Consider the following 16829-nt stretch of genomic DNA (forward strand, 5'->3'; position numbering starts at 1 on the left):
AATTACCACTTAAGCTTATATTTAAAAATCAACACCAAGAAATACGCTTTTTATTATATTTTTTAAACTTAAGCTCCCTATTGTACTAAAAATATATTAAATATTTGTATTTTATAAGTATACAAAATTGATGAAAAGTACTTATTCATCTTTGAAAAACAATAAATAATTTACGATATGATTGATAGCTTATTTAGTTACTACTTGCTTACCAATGTTCTTTTTTTACTACACTAATTAATATTAGATTTTAATTTATAGAACAACGATTAAACATTAAATATTACTCTCTAACATTGTCAATTAACAACCTCTAACTCTGATAATTATACATTAAATAGTATTTTAGATGTTTAAATATACAAATATTTCATTCATTAATATTTTTCATTAATTCATAATATTATTCTAAGAATTTAAAAACCAACAATGTTCAAAATAATTATGCAAAAAAGATAGCTAAGTTTAAGGGTAGTGCGTTTTATTAATTTTACACTACATTTTCGTAGCTCTTGGCGTTTCAGCCATTCTAGAAATTAATTTCCTTAGATGGTTTTAAAAAAAATATGTCGCATAGGTAGGTACTCAAAACCATTATTTCAAATCATTTCAGGTCCAATAGTTCTAGCTTTATTTCCAAGGGGATAATAAACAGTTGAAAAGAAAATTGCAAAATTTTTATTTTTTCGACGGAGTTGATACAAATGTAGAAGTGAACCTAAATTGTCTAACTTGTCTAAACTATAGGCCCCAATCAAATTAATTTTTAAACAATAAATATCACACAAAAAAAACAAACTTATTCATGGGTATCTATTTTTATTTTTTTATAATCGTGACTATACATATTACACCTAATCTGAAGTCTATCAAAAAGGAACGAATGCGCATATAAATGAGTATCATATTTTTTTAAATCTATTTCCCGAATCATGAAATAGGATATACACTTGTAATAACTATTCATTATTATAATCGTTTTACTAAAAAAATTAAAATTAAAATTATTTTATCTTTTGTTGTACAAAAAATTCGCAAACAACGTCAACTATATATACTAATAAAGCATAGGTATTAAGTTTATAAATACATTGATTGAAAAAAGATTATTGAAAAAATTTAATTTTCAAGCAAAGCACACGTGAAAACATGTAATACGGTACCTTTATGAAGGAATACTTTGAGTACTTTTTCAGTATCGCATTACTGTGTGGCACTATCTACGTACCATGATCACAATTATATTACAATCTAACTAAGGTCTAAAATCGAGCATTAACTAGTTGACAAATTTAATTTGTTTTCAACTTTGTAACTTAACTAAGTAGTTTATAACTTTTCTCATTAACTTTTTAAGTAATTTTAAGTTTTTCCAGTTAACATGAAAATTAATAGGACAATTATATTATAATATATACTATATTCAACTTGTAATATTGCCTAAACCAGTATAGCTAGTGTGTAATAAAAAAAAAAGTTGAGAAGTATTTTTAAAAAAATATTTAGTTAATATCAAAAAAAAAAAAAAAATTGAAATTCACTCATCACTATATTATGTGTAAACCAAGTGATAATTAAAAAAAAAAAATTACTTCTTCTTAATTTAGTAAAGTTAATACTTTTCTCCATTTTAACATAAACTTTCATAAATTATATTGACAGTTACTTATAACTTAACGTTCTTGAATCAACTTAATTTTTATTTATTTGCATGTCTACCTTTACTATATGTAAATTGTAATATGCTGTACAAACTAGATTGAAAAAATTATATCCATGATTTATCTTTATAGTGAAACCAGTATTCCGAATTCTATGATATTGTAAACCACGTTTTATATTATAATATCACTGTTTCAATACATTTTAATATTTACGGTTTATATCGTTGAAAACAAATTGGCTCATAATAATTACTACGATAACTTTGGTATTTAACAACATTCTTACCGAAATGTCGGATATGTTAGTTCACCAGTCATTAATTCGAGTTTTGTGTTCCAACAACTAAATTGTATTAACGATGTAAACAGCATTATAATAATTGATTAGACTGATAACCAGGGTTGGGACGAAAAAATCCGGGATGCTTTTCTGGATAAAATAGAAATTCACTTTTATTTTTTTTAACTTGTGTTAATTTTCAGAAAATTTTACCTTATAGGTATAATTTATTTTTCCAATGAAAGTATAAAACTGATTTGAAAAGAATGTAATAATTATTTTTTTAATTATGTAGGTACAATTAAAAGTATAAAATGGAAAAAATTACACATCAACGGTCAATAGAAATGTTAACAATCTTTTATTTTTAATAAGGTTTTAGCATTAATTACATTTATATTTACTTTTTCCGTAAATATTTTATGAATTATCCAAACAAAAATTAACAATTAACTATGTTAATTATTATTTATTATTAAAAAAATTTTGATTTTTTCGCATGGTTTTTTTAGAAAAAGCTCGATAAAACCGCCCATTAATACTTTTACAATAAAACACACTGGATTTTTGGGTTTTTTGGGCTTTATTTAAACAAATTTGAAAAAAGCCTAACCAAGTTGGGTTTTTTCTATTAAGCCCGAGTTTTTGCACACCCTGCTGATAATAGACATAATCGATAAATTCTTGTCATGAAAACCAACTATTTGTTGATGCAACAACTTCATATTATTTATTTATTTTTTAAATTTTATATTATTTTTTTTACTATTTACTGTTTTTTTTAACATTCTTAAAATATTTTTTCACATAATTTTAACTCATAAAAATACAATATTTTTAAGATTTTTACTTTTTAGCATGACAATATAGGTACCTATATTTTTAATTTCACATTTTAAACAAAAATATTTCCAACTTTTTAAACCCTAGTTTATATAAGTAGAGTTAGTAGTAGAATAATATTTTGATAAGTATCGCTATACTGATCCACTCTTGTAATTTAAACTTTAAATACTTATAATCTATAAGTGTTGTAACTTAAAACTCATAATTACTCGTTTAAAATTTAATTATTTTACATCAAAGTACTTCAAAAAAATATTCTTCTTTGAAATATGAACTAAAAATGTATGTTGTTATTAAAAAATACATAAATTTAATATATAGTAACGATAAAAAATGTTATTTTTCATGACTTAAAAAAAGTATTTTTAAAAACGTTTATATTATAGTTTTTTGAATTAATGAGTGTCTCGCATTAAATGTATCATTGTGATACATAATGAAATTGGAGAATTCAGCGTCATTTACCTGTTCTCATATAAGTGGCGTCCCGAAACTTGTGCACTACATCCTTCTCCAGGGTACCGAATGATAGTTGCAGCCCGTGATTGAGCAAGTGCACCATGCACGCACAAGCGACCACCACCCAGCCCCATCCGGCTTCCGGATAATAATGCCGGCGGAGGAGTCTGCCCACGTTCGCGGCCGGCGCGGCCACCTGCAGCTGATGCACCGCTCTGCTCTTATCCGGAAGTAGCTGCTGCTGTTGTCCGTCAACCGCGGCCGTTACGGTGGACGCAAGAGCAGCTCCTCCAACGGTTTCTTCTTCCATTACGGTGTACAGCATCGGCCAAGACCGAGATTTCGATATTGCGCGCGAGTTTCTCTCGCATGGACAAGACGTCGTCATTTCGATCGGTTTTTTTTCCATTGTCTCAGACATGGCCTGTTTAATATTATTTTATTATACAGTACCTACTCACCTATGTGCCTATACTACCGAACTCCGAACTATAAACCGTTGTGAGTCACAAACGACCGTCATTTCGGATTCTGCGGAGACGGGGTGGAAAAAAACACGCGTAACTGTTTTGCGCGTGGCGTAAAATTTGTAAGCGATGGGTGAGGGGCTGATGGGGGGGGGAGGCGACAGCGGTAACGCGGTTAAATCGTGTGTGTGTAAATAATATTATTATTATAAAAAAATATTTGTGTTTATTGCGATAATAAAGCGTATCCGTATCTGGATTCGGCAGCAGCGTAGCACGCGTACACCACCACGTGGACGACTGACGACGCGACACGGGCCGTGCTAAGCGTTTGAAGACAACGACGACGGGATACCGCGTGCGTGACGGTCGCGGCGGCAACGGCGACCTACCGCAACGGTTTTACCATTGCGCACGTGCGCAGTCGGTAAACAACAACGACGCGGACGTCGTCTTCTTTTTCCTCTTCCTTCTCTCTGATATCCCTCCTCGTCGTCCGCCCGGCCGTGAACGGGTGCGAGCAACAATTGCAACAGCCGGCGGATGTATACCACATTATATAATATACCTATACCGACTATTGAGTACAATTTGCAAGAGTACAACTATAATAATATACAGTATGTGTGTGTATGCGAAGAAAAGTTCTTTGCCCGAAATATTGCTGGCAAAACGGTTGGGATCGTTTCAACGGTAATTGTGCGCTGGCGAGAGAGGGCACAATACAGTTTTTCGACTGATGTTAAATTTAATTAATTTTTTTATCGCTTCCGGATTGCAACTATACGTATATGTGTATGTGTAGATTTCGCCATAACGGCCGCCGTAGCAATTATAATGCAACACATGGGTTTTCCGATGCAATATTCGTCTCGATATATAACGCGCACGTCACGACGCCCTTAACGAGCCAAACGGGAAATTCGAAAATTCAATCGAAAATTTCGCTGCTGGCGTGTATACTATAATATCCAGACTCGACATGACCTATTTGGTTGATAGACTAATTAAATTCAACTGTTAAATAAAAAAAGCACAATTTATTCATTTTCGAGGGTTATTTAATAATATTTGGAACACTATTGTGTATAATATACTAGCGTTTGTTTTTTTTATTTACGAGTACAATCAGAAAAAATTACAATGCGTAGCTGAAATTTTATTAGTGTATTGTTTACATTATTATCAATTTATAATCGTAAAAAAATAATGATTCTATTAGTTTATTTAATATATATTGTTTAAATGGTTATATCATTTATATCTAATAGTACAAACAATAAAGATTTATCGTAACTCAAATAATTTATAATTTTTGTTTAGTTATAAGTATAAAGTTTAGGCCACCAAGTTTGCTAGGTATACTTAATATACGTTAATAATGTTAATATCGTTAAGACTATAATATAATCTTCAATTTTCTAAGACATAAAAAGTGAGTTTTATACTATATATATATGTATATCATTATCCTATTAAATTTTTTATTAATATTTTAATTTTAAATTGAATCGTTTCTCGTACGTTAGAAATATGAATAATTTAGCTAATTATTTCAATCATTATTCTATACAAAGGATTTTTATCAGGTCAATAAAATAAAAGGCATATGTTTGGAATCCAGTGATGTTCTATATCTTCAGTTGTCATTAATCCGATGTTTCTGCAGTGATATAAAGGTTCAATGGCCAATTAAGCGTCCGGAGATGAGATCAGTAGTGGCGCTACTGGTAGCTACAGCATTGCTATCGATGGACATAATGCTATTCTGAATCGTCACTTTTATCCTTTATTATTTAAACTGGTTCAAATCGTCATAAATATCAATTATGATTTCCGTGTTAAAAAAAATGTGTAAATTCGTTCATTTCAAATCAACCTTATCGAAATTCGTATAGAGATCGTGTCTAATAAATTAATAAATAAGTTAATGGTAATAGCCTTATAGGTTAAATCTGATTAAGCAACAATTTGTTTAAATTTCAATTATGTTAAAGATTTGCAAATTATTATTGTCAAAAGTCTTGTATACCTGGGTTAATTAATAACTTCATTGAATAAAGTTGTATTTATATATTTATATTTCGTAATAATTGATTTTTAATAATATCTATAGGTACATTTTAATATAGGTAATTATTATATTATTAAAAACCAAATATTATTCAGTTTAGATAAACTAATTTACATTTTTTTTAAATATATTTATTACGTAATTTTGTATAATAATAATAATTCTATTATTTTCAATCTGATATTATAATAATATATATTACAATAGTATTTTATTTTATATCTGAGTATTATTATACCTTCAACATATTCTGCATCATACTTAAACCGGAAAAACAACCCTCGCTTCTTCACGATTCTAACTTTATGTAACCATAATATGGATTATAGTTAACTATTAGACAGCATTACACATTGTAGGTGGAATCGTATACTAAACTACCTATATATTATTATAATAACACATTGACAGAAATCAATATGCATACTGTATTATACAGATATACTTGTCAACGTCGCCAATCATTGTTAAGTTATTGTATGCATATGAAACTAAAATAATGCGCTTTTAACAAATATATTATGGGACATATGAATAATTCAAACTTATTTTCCACATTGATTGGATGATGATTTTTATTATGCCTATAAATGCAAATAACATGTTTTCGATCAACTGACAAATAGTTTAATTTATGTTAAAACTAACCGTGAATGGCGGTAAAGAAAATATATATTTTTTAAATAGATATAATCGGAAATTTGTATGCAGGACATTATTATCACTCGGACACAAACTATAGTCATAAGTATTTTATTATTATTTTTAAAGCAAAAATCATTATACTTAAAATTGTAATGTGTTTAATATCGTGAGATTATAATATGGACACTGAAAATAAAATGTGATTGATTTTGATTTACACGAAAAAGTTTAAGATGATGAATTACTTTCCGCTTGGCACTTGATATATGTGCGTATACGTTTGTTTTAGTGTTTTTTTTTTTTTTACTTCAGACTTGAAATTTTCTTTCAAACTATTTGGAATTTGAAAAATTATGTTTAAAATATGCGACTATATATAAATATATTTCAATCTAGAGGGCTTATGCTGAGTTATGCATTAAGCTTTTTCAGATTCTTTACTTCACAAATAAAGTCGGTTTTTAAACATATTGTTGTGAAGTTAATAATGATTACTTCTTGTAATCAGAATCTATAACTTACTCCTGTAACATTCTTACAAATATATAACACTATAACATAATAATTTAAAATGTACCCTTGATACTTTTATGTTTATAATTTATATTTCTACCAAATATGTGTACCTATAAAGGTAAACATTTAATTAATACCTATATATATATTATATTATAGATATATACTTTGCCTAATTGTGGTATAACTTTATGAATATAAATTAAAACAATAATAGCTATATTACAAGTATTAAATTAAAGAAAATTATATTTTTCATTTTTAAATATTTATAACTGCTAAATTGTGGTAGCTTATGCAATTAATTTTTTAGAAAAAAAATATATAAACGTCACGCAAAACCTATGAACAAAATTAATTATAATAGCCTATAGTGTGTGCTGTTGCCCTATTAGCATGCCAACTATTTTCTAAAGCATACTTACAATAGGTAATAACAATCAATTCAAACAGTTGACATGGAAATATTATGTTATTTATTCAAACCACAATTGTACACTATATAATATTTACACATATAATTTAATGATGTTTTGTTTGTTTTATTAATATTTACAGTTCTGCAATTATTTTTTATTGCGAGCAAATTCGTGTTTAAAGAAGATATTTTTCTTTAGCCAACAAACTCGATGAATCGTTTTCTTAATGACTTGTTGACATGAGGTATTGGCCTTACATATAAAAATGCCTGTTACAAGTTATGCCGTTTTAATTACTTATGAACGTTATTGGAATACTAGTTATGTATTTTATATTCTCGTTATAGGTACCGATAAAAATTATAAAATATGTATTTGACGTGCTTGGACGTGTAAATTGTAATACGTTACCATACTATATAGTATATACTACTCCGACAACGTTGTACTATAAATAATTACATAATAATATCATAACAATTTATTCAATAATATTAGTTTAAATATTGTACTTAACGGAGTCAGAAAAATCATTATAAACATTAAAATTGGCTATCTGATAATACATTTTATGTAAACATTGTAATTTAAGCGTGTCTTTGAATAAATTATTAAAAAAAAAATTGATTATTTTTTCATCATTGGCAATTATAGGTAGGGTATAACTTTGGTTTAACGTACAAACACTCGACTATATTCAATGAGATTTGTACTCGAAAATGTTGACAATAAAAGCGGATACATTTTTAAAAATCATACCATTGTAGAAGTAAAAAAAATCTGACCTCTCAAGTAATAAGCAAACGGAGCCTCGTTGATTAAACGATATTCTTTTGTTCTATTAAATATTTTTATAACTATATAAGTTTCAAGTTTGCAACTAACCTCGACTAGCCGATTTGATATTTTCTGCTGCAGACGGATGTATGAACTGAAATTTAATGTGCACCCTATAGGTCCCTAGAAGACTGTGATCACTATTCTTTATATTTTCTACAATATTTTATTATCCATTTGTTCTCGTTAAATGTTACAGCGCAGGGGTTACTAAAATAGCTACAAATAACATAATCATTTCCATGGACGTTATGATTTATCAGTTTCTTCCATTGCACGTAGAGTATACCGCGGTATTGTTTACTATCCAGTGTATAAACTGTTTCGAACCGATTCCGCGAACAGATTTGGTTGGAGAGTTTGCCAATTTATACAGAATGGGTGTTATTGTGTCATATTATACGAACGCAGTTTAAAAGCCGACAAAGGAGGAACGTGACTTTCGATCTATCCGAGGACTTTGTCTACGTTTGATAAAATTACAAAATATTCAAATTACAAGAAATACTGTAACACCCCACGACAAACCATTCATTTTCTGTATCGTTTTCGAGGTACGTAATAATATTATACATAATATTATAATACATTATAGACATACTTACACGAAATATTGTTTGAGTGACTGCGCATAACTATTATTATACGAGTATAGGTGGCGTCGTTTGGAGTTAATATAAACTATAATATTATAGTTCCATTAAGTTTATTATGTTTCCGGTATGACGGTCGAGTTCGAATAATCTGCACATTTTTGTTATAAACGCTAAGTGCATCGTAATTTTTAATTTTGCATTAACGATGCCACTTTCTTCTCTTAGAACTTGGGAAAACCTCACCTGCATTTAGTCGTCGTCAGCCATATTGGTTATTAAATACAATATTTTTTTTCATAGTAAAACGACCGACTGTCACAAAAATATATAACAAATTGTTTTAGCTTGTTGTTTTTATTCGGTGTGCGGAAGGCAGGTACTATAGTTTCTTTTTGGCATCATCAACAACGATTAAAATCAAATACACAAAATAACATTATTTTATTTTATTTTTTAATAGATTATATAAAAATATAATTATTAGCTCCAATAATTGAAAGCGACGAAAATAACGCAACTTCTTTCTATCGTTTTATATTTGTAAGTCTTTGAGAAACACGAGACATTATTACCTACCTCTTCGGTGTCTTTATTTTGTATATTTATTTTTGTCCACGTGTATTGAATTTTTAATTATTTTGACAGTTGAATAATTTAAGATAAAAAATAATGACAACAGTATGATAATAAAACATTTTTAATTAATGAGTACAAATTGATTTTTGGACACAGAACAAAATAAAATATTTAATGACTGGGCATACTATCTATTTACTACTAGGTACTTCTTGTATCAAATTATTTTAACCATTTATAATTTATATGTATTATAATATAGATAACCAAAATATATATTTAGGTAATTTTTTTGTCTTTTTAAATTAAAAACATATTGTTTAGTAGATACGACTGTATTGTAGTGAATTATTTATATTTAAACAACAAAAACATAATGAATTTTACTGTGCTCGGTAAACATTTGTTTATATTTTTCAACTTAGAAAAATTGACTGGATATTTTTAGTTTCGTCGATGGCAATTCTGTTCGTTAATCGTGTAACTAACATTCATATTATGGCAATTTATTCTCAAAGAGATTTATGTGTTTTACTTACAAGTGATTTACTGTTGTTAAACCTTATAAATAATTTATAAAACAAGTAAAATGTAATGTAGAAAATTAGTAGATGTATTTTTTTAGAATTGTTTAATTTTAAAGATTTTTTTCTTGAAAACTGAAAATAATAAATTGATATTTGATGAATATTTGATATTGAATTGAAGCGTATTTATTAAGCAATTCGAATTCTATAACATATAATGTTGCTAAAGAGCAAATTTTAATCAAATATCCGTAATTGGTTCATTTTAATTTTCATGTTTTTAAATTATACCTTACCTCAATTCGACGAATAATATTAATTATCCGTTTCCAAATTAACGTGTTTGATATACACATTTATATATTATTTCATCATTTACATTCTCGAAAGTATGAGAATAGTGATTAAACCATAATTATGGTTATTATTTTATTAATAATATCAAATACCTTTAACTAAAAGTTAAGTTCGTTACTTATGTAGCCGATATAGCCGTCGGAAATACTGTCAATGTCATTATTGTTCGTTGAATTAATATATTTGTATATTTATACGAAATACGTTAGTATGGTACTTTATTATGAAGATAAAAATTAATTTACTAGTTTGTACATTATTCATTATAACTGCAACTAATTTATAATATTATTAAAATAGAACAAACGCATATGAGATTTTATCGAAATTTCCACAATTTAAACTACGACAGCTAATTAAAATGTATAGTATACATATATAGGACCATCGACCTAAATAAACCATAATATTTTATCATTACAAGAATACTGCATATATTTGTTCAGAATTTAATCGAAAGACAGAACTTGTAGAATCTATTACAGTGTAGATGATAGTGTCGTGTATGGTTATTTCAGTATTTGTTTAAATAAATGAAATCGGAAACGTCTGGTACTATCAGGTAATTTCTTTGCAACGAAAACGGTAAAACTATAATAATATTACCACGCTGTTTAAATCATATATGTACTTTGTATTATATATACACATACGTGACGAATGGTAAAAGCATGGTTTATAACTGGGGTATGCATTTGTATACATTTATTTATGTATTTTAGGTGATCGTATTATATGATAAACAAACCAAAAATAATTTTCAAATATTTCAAATTGAAACACGAAACTGCATTTAAACATGTTTTGATATCTTTTAAATTTTTAGTATATATCTTTATTATGACTTCAAAGTCATATTTTGGAAAAATGTTGAGAAAATATGTCAGGTATATCATAATATATTAATATGTATAATATGTTATTATAATAAGTTTTTTTTAAGTCTTAACCATACTAATAAGATCACTGTAAATACCTTTTCATTACCATCATTATTAATTAATGTTTTAATGTTTACAATTAATTAATAATTGTAAAACATAATAATTTTAATAGTAGCAGGTGTGCTGAAAATTTAAATCTTGAATAAATAAAAATAAGATTTGAATTACGATATATTTTTATATTCTGCGTATTTTCTATTTTATCATATTACAAGGAACATATTTTAACTTTTCCTTCATATATATAAATATATATAATATAATATGTAATATTGCTTTTTCTTCAACGATATTTTATTATATGATCATTATTTTTTTAAATTAAATTTTAAGATCTTATTTTATAGCATACATTTCTGTATGGTTTTTGGTCTATTTACGCATATTTGATTGAAGCATTCTAAATTTATTATTAGTACATATTATAATGCATATAAATTCTTTTCCTATTATAGCATTGTAAACAACGTTGAACTTCGTTAATTGTTTATTTTGCATTACTTTAAATGTAATATAGCATAAATGCATAATACTAAAATGTTATGATCAATAAAGAAACAAATTACGTGTCAGAAAATCATTTATGTGAGTCAATAATAAAATAATATCTTGAACACTGGATGTATTGTAAAAAAAAGACGAAAACGAAAAAGAAAGACATTAATCATACGGGTTCGGTTCCTGTTTGGTGTCAGACTTTTTTATTAAGTTTACACAGTGCCTCAATGCGAAGACGTATATATGGTACAATGTGTAACTATGAAATAAATACACTGTACAGGAAAAGGATGCGTAGAAAAATGACAAACGACCCAATTGTTCCGGGTTTCCGGAGTAGAATTAACACTCGGATATCCAACGCACGCGTGCACTCACACAAATACACACACATACACTTGGTCATGTGACTAATGGATTTTATTTCAATTTAATGTGGAATTTATCAGTAAAAACCGCAAAATGTATTTACTGCCGCGTTACAAATTTCCCATACCACCATTTCATCGCATGTATAATACACAAATCGATGCATATTATACATATTATAATCACATTAAATTTAAGCATTATATTATATTTTTTCTTATTGACATAGGTAAACAAATTGTTTTCCAAAAACAAGCAGTTTTACTGTTAAACATGAATTTCTTCATATTTTATATAAAGTTAATTATAGGCTGGAACAACGATGAATCCAAGGGCTACTTAAGTGGGGGGGAGGAATTTAAAAAAAAAATATTTTTATAATACTTATGGTGGGCTATCAATAATATATTTTATTTATGAGGAATTTGTATTAACTATTTGAAAACATGTTAACAGCAAACACGTTTAGTTTATAACAATATTACAAACATATTAAAAATATTTATTTTATATTAAAATGAAGTAAAAAAAATATCCGAAGATTTAAATCCCTATCATCTACCCCTTCCTAAATCTACTAATCAAGATCAATTATTAGCAGTACAAATATCCAAAATTAGTATCGGTATTTTTTAATCGATTTCGTTGAGAAATTATATATTATTATTAATAAATGAATAAAATAGTGCACTTCCACATACGAATGTGTGCAGATGTTGAATCTGGTCACCTGTCATAAATGAATATACTATACACAACTCACAAGCAAAAAAAATTATCACGTGCTAATTTATTTATCTCGTGTTTGGCACTCATCGTGTCGTATTTTTCCGGGTACCATAAAATAATATGATTGTGTAAAATCACGTCGAATATGAGAAGCGTATTTTTTCATACAATTTTATATAACATACATTGAATATAAATAAATTTCGATTGCTGGAGTTTAAGATTTCTCTCGGGGACAATAATTCGAGCTTTAAATAAGGTCGGTACCTCGGTATACTGCAATTATTAAGTGATGAAATTCAAGTGGACACTAATTTTGAAAGTTTTCGTGACCTTTTTTTAAAACTGACGAGGAGAAGTACTCGGTGAACACTCCATAAGGAATAATATTGTTTTCCCGGTTGTTATTAATACAACACATCATAATATTATAAGAAAACACGATTCACGCGCGTACATTTTATGCACATATCGGATTAAAAATAATTGGAGTAGGTACACAAGATCGAAGATCATCGTAGTAGAATGCTCGACGGCGAATAGTCATCTAGTAATACAGTAAGTATATTATATAATATACAGAACGAAAGCGCATACTATATTGCATGGAATGTTGAATGATGTTAATAAAAAGCTGTCCGGTCAGCGATTTCTGTCGTGTTCAACATTTATCTTCGTTTCGCACACTCCAATGGAGGATAGTTGCGCGTAAATCTCATTTTTAAATTTGAAGTAACCACTATCAACGCATTCGCGTAAATGGTTCTGTTGAAATACCAATTTAGAATTTCATATTTACAACAAATTTGATGTATTTTTAAGATTTATAATTTTATTTTTCGATAAGCATTTTGGACGTATTCCAATTTTTACTGAGTAAAATACTGTTAGTGGTCAATTATTTTATAACAACTTAAAAACCTCACGCAAACATTTTAATGCACCTACAAGCCCAAAATGAGTTTTCTGAAAAAAAAAAAATACTTTTAAAACAAATAAGTTCCGCTTAGAATTTAAATTTATGTCAAATATTATTAGGTAGTAGTTTTTAACTCAACTGGAACTCAAAGCGCTATCTAGTCGAATGATTTTGCTCAACATCTCTTCACTACACACAGAGATAAGATACATTTAGCTTAATGGACTATAAAAAGAAAAACTGCTTTATATTCACCAAAATCAAATTTAGATTTAATTTCGATTGTTATTACTAATAAGGTTTTGCAGATTTCAAAATCTATAGGTTTTAGATAAAGATTGCTTTTGCTTCAATTAAAATTATTATTTTGGTTTATCTACCGATTTTTAATCTTTACAAAAATGGTTTTGATTTTAATATTAGATTTACCAGTGTATATTTTTGGAATTGTTTTATTAATTTTCATTGTGTATAATTTATTAGCTTTAGTGATTTTAATTTATTTATGTTTTTTAAAATCAATTTTAAAACCTATTTTCACAAAACGAATTATCGTCGATTTCATCATAAATTTCAATATGAATACGTAAGTACACATCCACAATAGCCGCAACTAGGTCTCTAAATTATTAGGGGCCCACAAATAAATACCTAATTTAATTTACTTAATTTCATGCTTTCCAAAAAACTAAAAATATTAAAAGATATTAAAATAACAATTTTTAGTTCGATTATGTGAATTCATAATATGAATTTGATAATTAAAGACAACACTATTCGTAAGAAAAAAATAAGATTTTATTTGGTCTCATAATTAATTAATAAATCACAGTGGGATTCTTTTTCGTATATATTTTTGTATATACTTTTGTATACGCTTTTCAAATGAAACAAATTGTTATTCCGCAGCTCTTGAATTAGAATTAAACGTAAAAAACGGTAGCGCAAAAGTATTTCTTTACGTTTTTTTTTTTTTTTATTATTACTTCCCTAGTAAAAAAGAGAATGCTAGTTCCGCAATTTAAACGTAAATTATTGTCCGTGCATTTGAATTTGACACATGTTTTTGTTCGTGAGTATTTTTTTCTTATAAAACAATTTTAAGGTAGTTTAATCAACAAATATTTTGCGTTCGTAAAGGAATATACAAATGTATTGAATTTTAAGAAGTATAATTTAATTTTAAATTTAGTGGATTTATATAATAAATACGCTAAATTAGATTCAAAACTCTTTTCTAGAAGTTTTATTAGAATTATGAGGCAACGTTAAAAAATCGAATGTTAAAAAAATTGAAACTTTAAAAAACACATTTTTTCTAATTCATAAATATCTTAGAGTAGGTACCTATATTTCTAATCTAATGCTTCATGTAGATCTTAAAATTCAAACCAGAAACTTCTTATAGAACATTCTACTCTAAATTCCTTTTCCACCATTTTTGGGAATATCCCGAGACGACTTAAAACAAAATTGGTATTGTGATATACTTAATGGTTCAAAATTAAACAAAATTAATAAGACCCAAGGGTAGTGCCACTACCGAGTACCGAGTGCGCTTCTTCCATCAATCTACTAATTCACCACATTATAATAATTGTTTATTAGAAATGTATAATACACAGAAATCAAATAATTTTGAGAAGTCGTAAGAATTTTCTAATATTATTTTCTAATATTTTAAATCACATAAGAACGTAATACAAAGTAAAATTATTGTCAATTTATCTCTTAGCCATGTCATGATTTTTTATTTTCTGTTCCACGAATAAAATATGAGTAATATCACGTTTTTCTGTCACATCTCACTAAACGATTTTCATATATAATTACTTTATGATATTATTATATAATATAGGTAGATATTAAATTGTTTCGATAAAATTTTAAAAATAATATTAATGAAAAGTTATTATTTTATTTATGAATTTCATCGTATTGTTAAACAATTACAATTTATATAAAGTAAATTGTATTTATATACACAATATTCACAATATTAAGTACGTTGGTATTACGTATTATGTAAAGTTTCCGAGCAAGATAATATTTTTCTAGTATTTTAATACAGTTAATGTAGCTACTCTTTAGAGTTTCAGACTAATATCGTAGTTTTAAATTACGTCCATATTATAATAGTATATACATCATGTATATTTTATACTATTCAGCGCTGTGCTCCGTTTCAAATGTGTAATTTGGAACGTCGTCAATAGAAAATCGTAATCATAATAATTTTAGAATACGCGGACATTGATAATGATAAATTTACTGCAACAATACCAAATTAACAAGTACTCGGGCGGACGCTGGTACAGGAATTTGCAAGTTTTCACAAAAACTTTTTGTTCGGACAATCACGATTCGTAATATTTAAAAAGGTTTTCTAAAACTTGGCAATGACAAAATACTATGGCGTTGCTGAATAATACTGAATCGTTTGTCAAAATTAAAATATTATTCTAATTACGTCGTATATCATTAAAACTGTTGTTATTATTATTATAAAAACGATATCCGGCAACGTAACCAGACCCTTAGATTTCGTTCAATTACGTTTATCGCTCTGTGTCTTACACAAACGGTTTAGTGTTACCATTTGTCTAAAACGAAACCAGTAAGTAACCACATGTGATTATTTTGTTCAAAATATAGTCACGGTCTGAAACCACTCATTTATAAAAGCAAGTCCTATCGACAAACCATTAACTATAATAAAACATAATCTATACAAATACCGCCAGCAACGTTACGATTAATTTTTCAACATATCATTGATTAATAAACACCTATATTTAGGATTTTAAGTTTTAAATACAGCGAAAGTATGTATTTATTGTTTTATGTAGGACGTATTTTTGTTTTATTTTTCAAATAAAAGACCATTTTTCCGAACGAAATATAAGAGATTTGATAAGATTTTAATTATTATCGATGATTTGGTAAATTGTTATTAGTTTGTTTGACTTCTATGCGCTTCCTTAATTATAAAGTTAAATCATTCATAATATTATGTACTTTTAACATCATAATTCATAAGTATAAAAAATTGAATGTTCATATTTATTTATATTGCGTGTATTTTTTTTACTGGATTATTCATTTAA

The 16829-nt window shown here is 27.3% G+C and overlaps 1 protein-coding gene across 2 annotated transcripts in view; it reads right to left on the reverse strand.

The window, feature by feature from the left end:
* Window positions 1-16829, reverse strand: part of LOC132919425 (monocarboxylate transporter 10) — a 329301-nt gene that overhangs the window by 249999 nt on the left and 62473 nt on the right. Inside the window, exon 1 of one of the 2 annotated variants that reach the window (XM_060981017.1) lies at window positions 3256-4016. The exons of the other annotated variant lie outside the window; for it this stretch is intronic. Coding sequence (XP_060837000.1) covers window positions 3256-3670 — 415 coding nt within the window. The 5' untranslated portion in view covers window positions 3671-4016. Of the gene's footprint in view, window positions 1-3255; window positions 4017-16829 lie in introns of those variants that run through there. 2 annotated transcript variants of the gene reach the window in all.

The sequence above is a fragment of the Rhopalosiphum padi genome, chromosome 2 (assembly GCF_020882245.1).
Source record: "Rhopalosiphum padi isolate XX-2018 chromosome 2, ASM2088224v1, whole genome shotgun sequence".
In the NCBI taxonomy this organism is placed as follows: domain Eukaryota; kingdom Metazoa; phylum Arthropoda; class Insecta; order Hemiptera; family Aphididae; genus Rhopalosiphum; species Rhopalosiphum padi.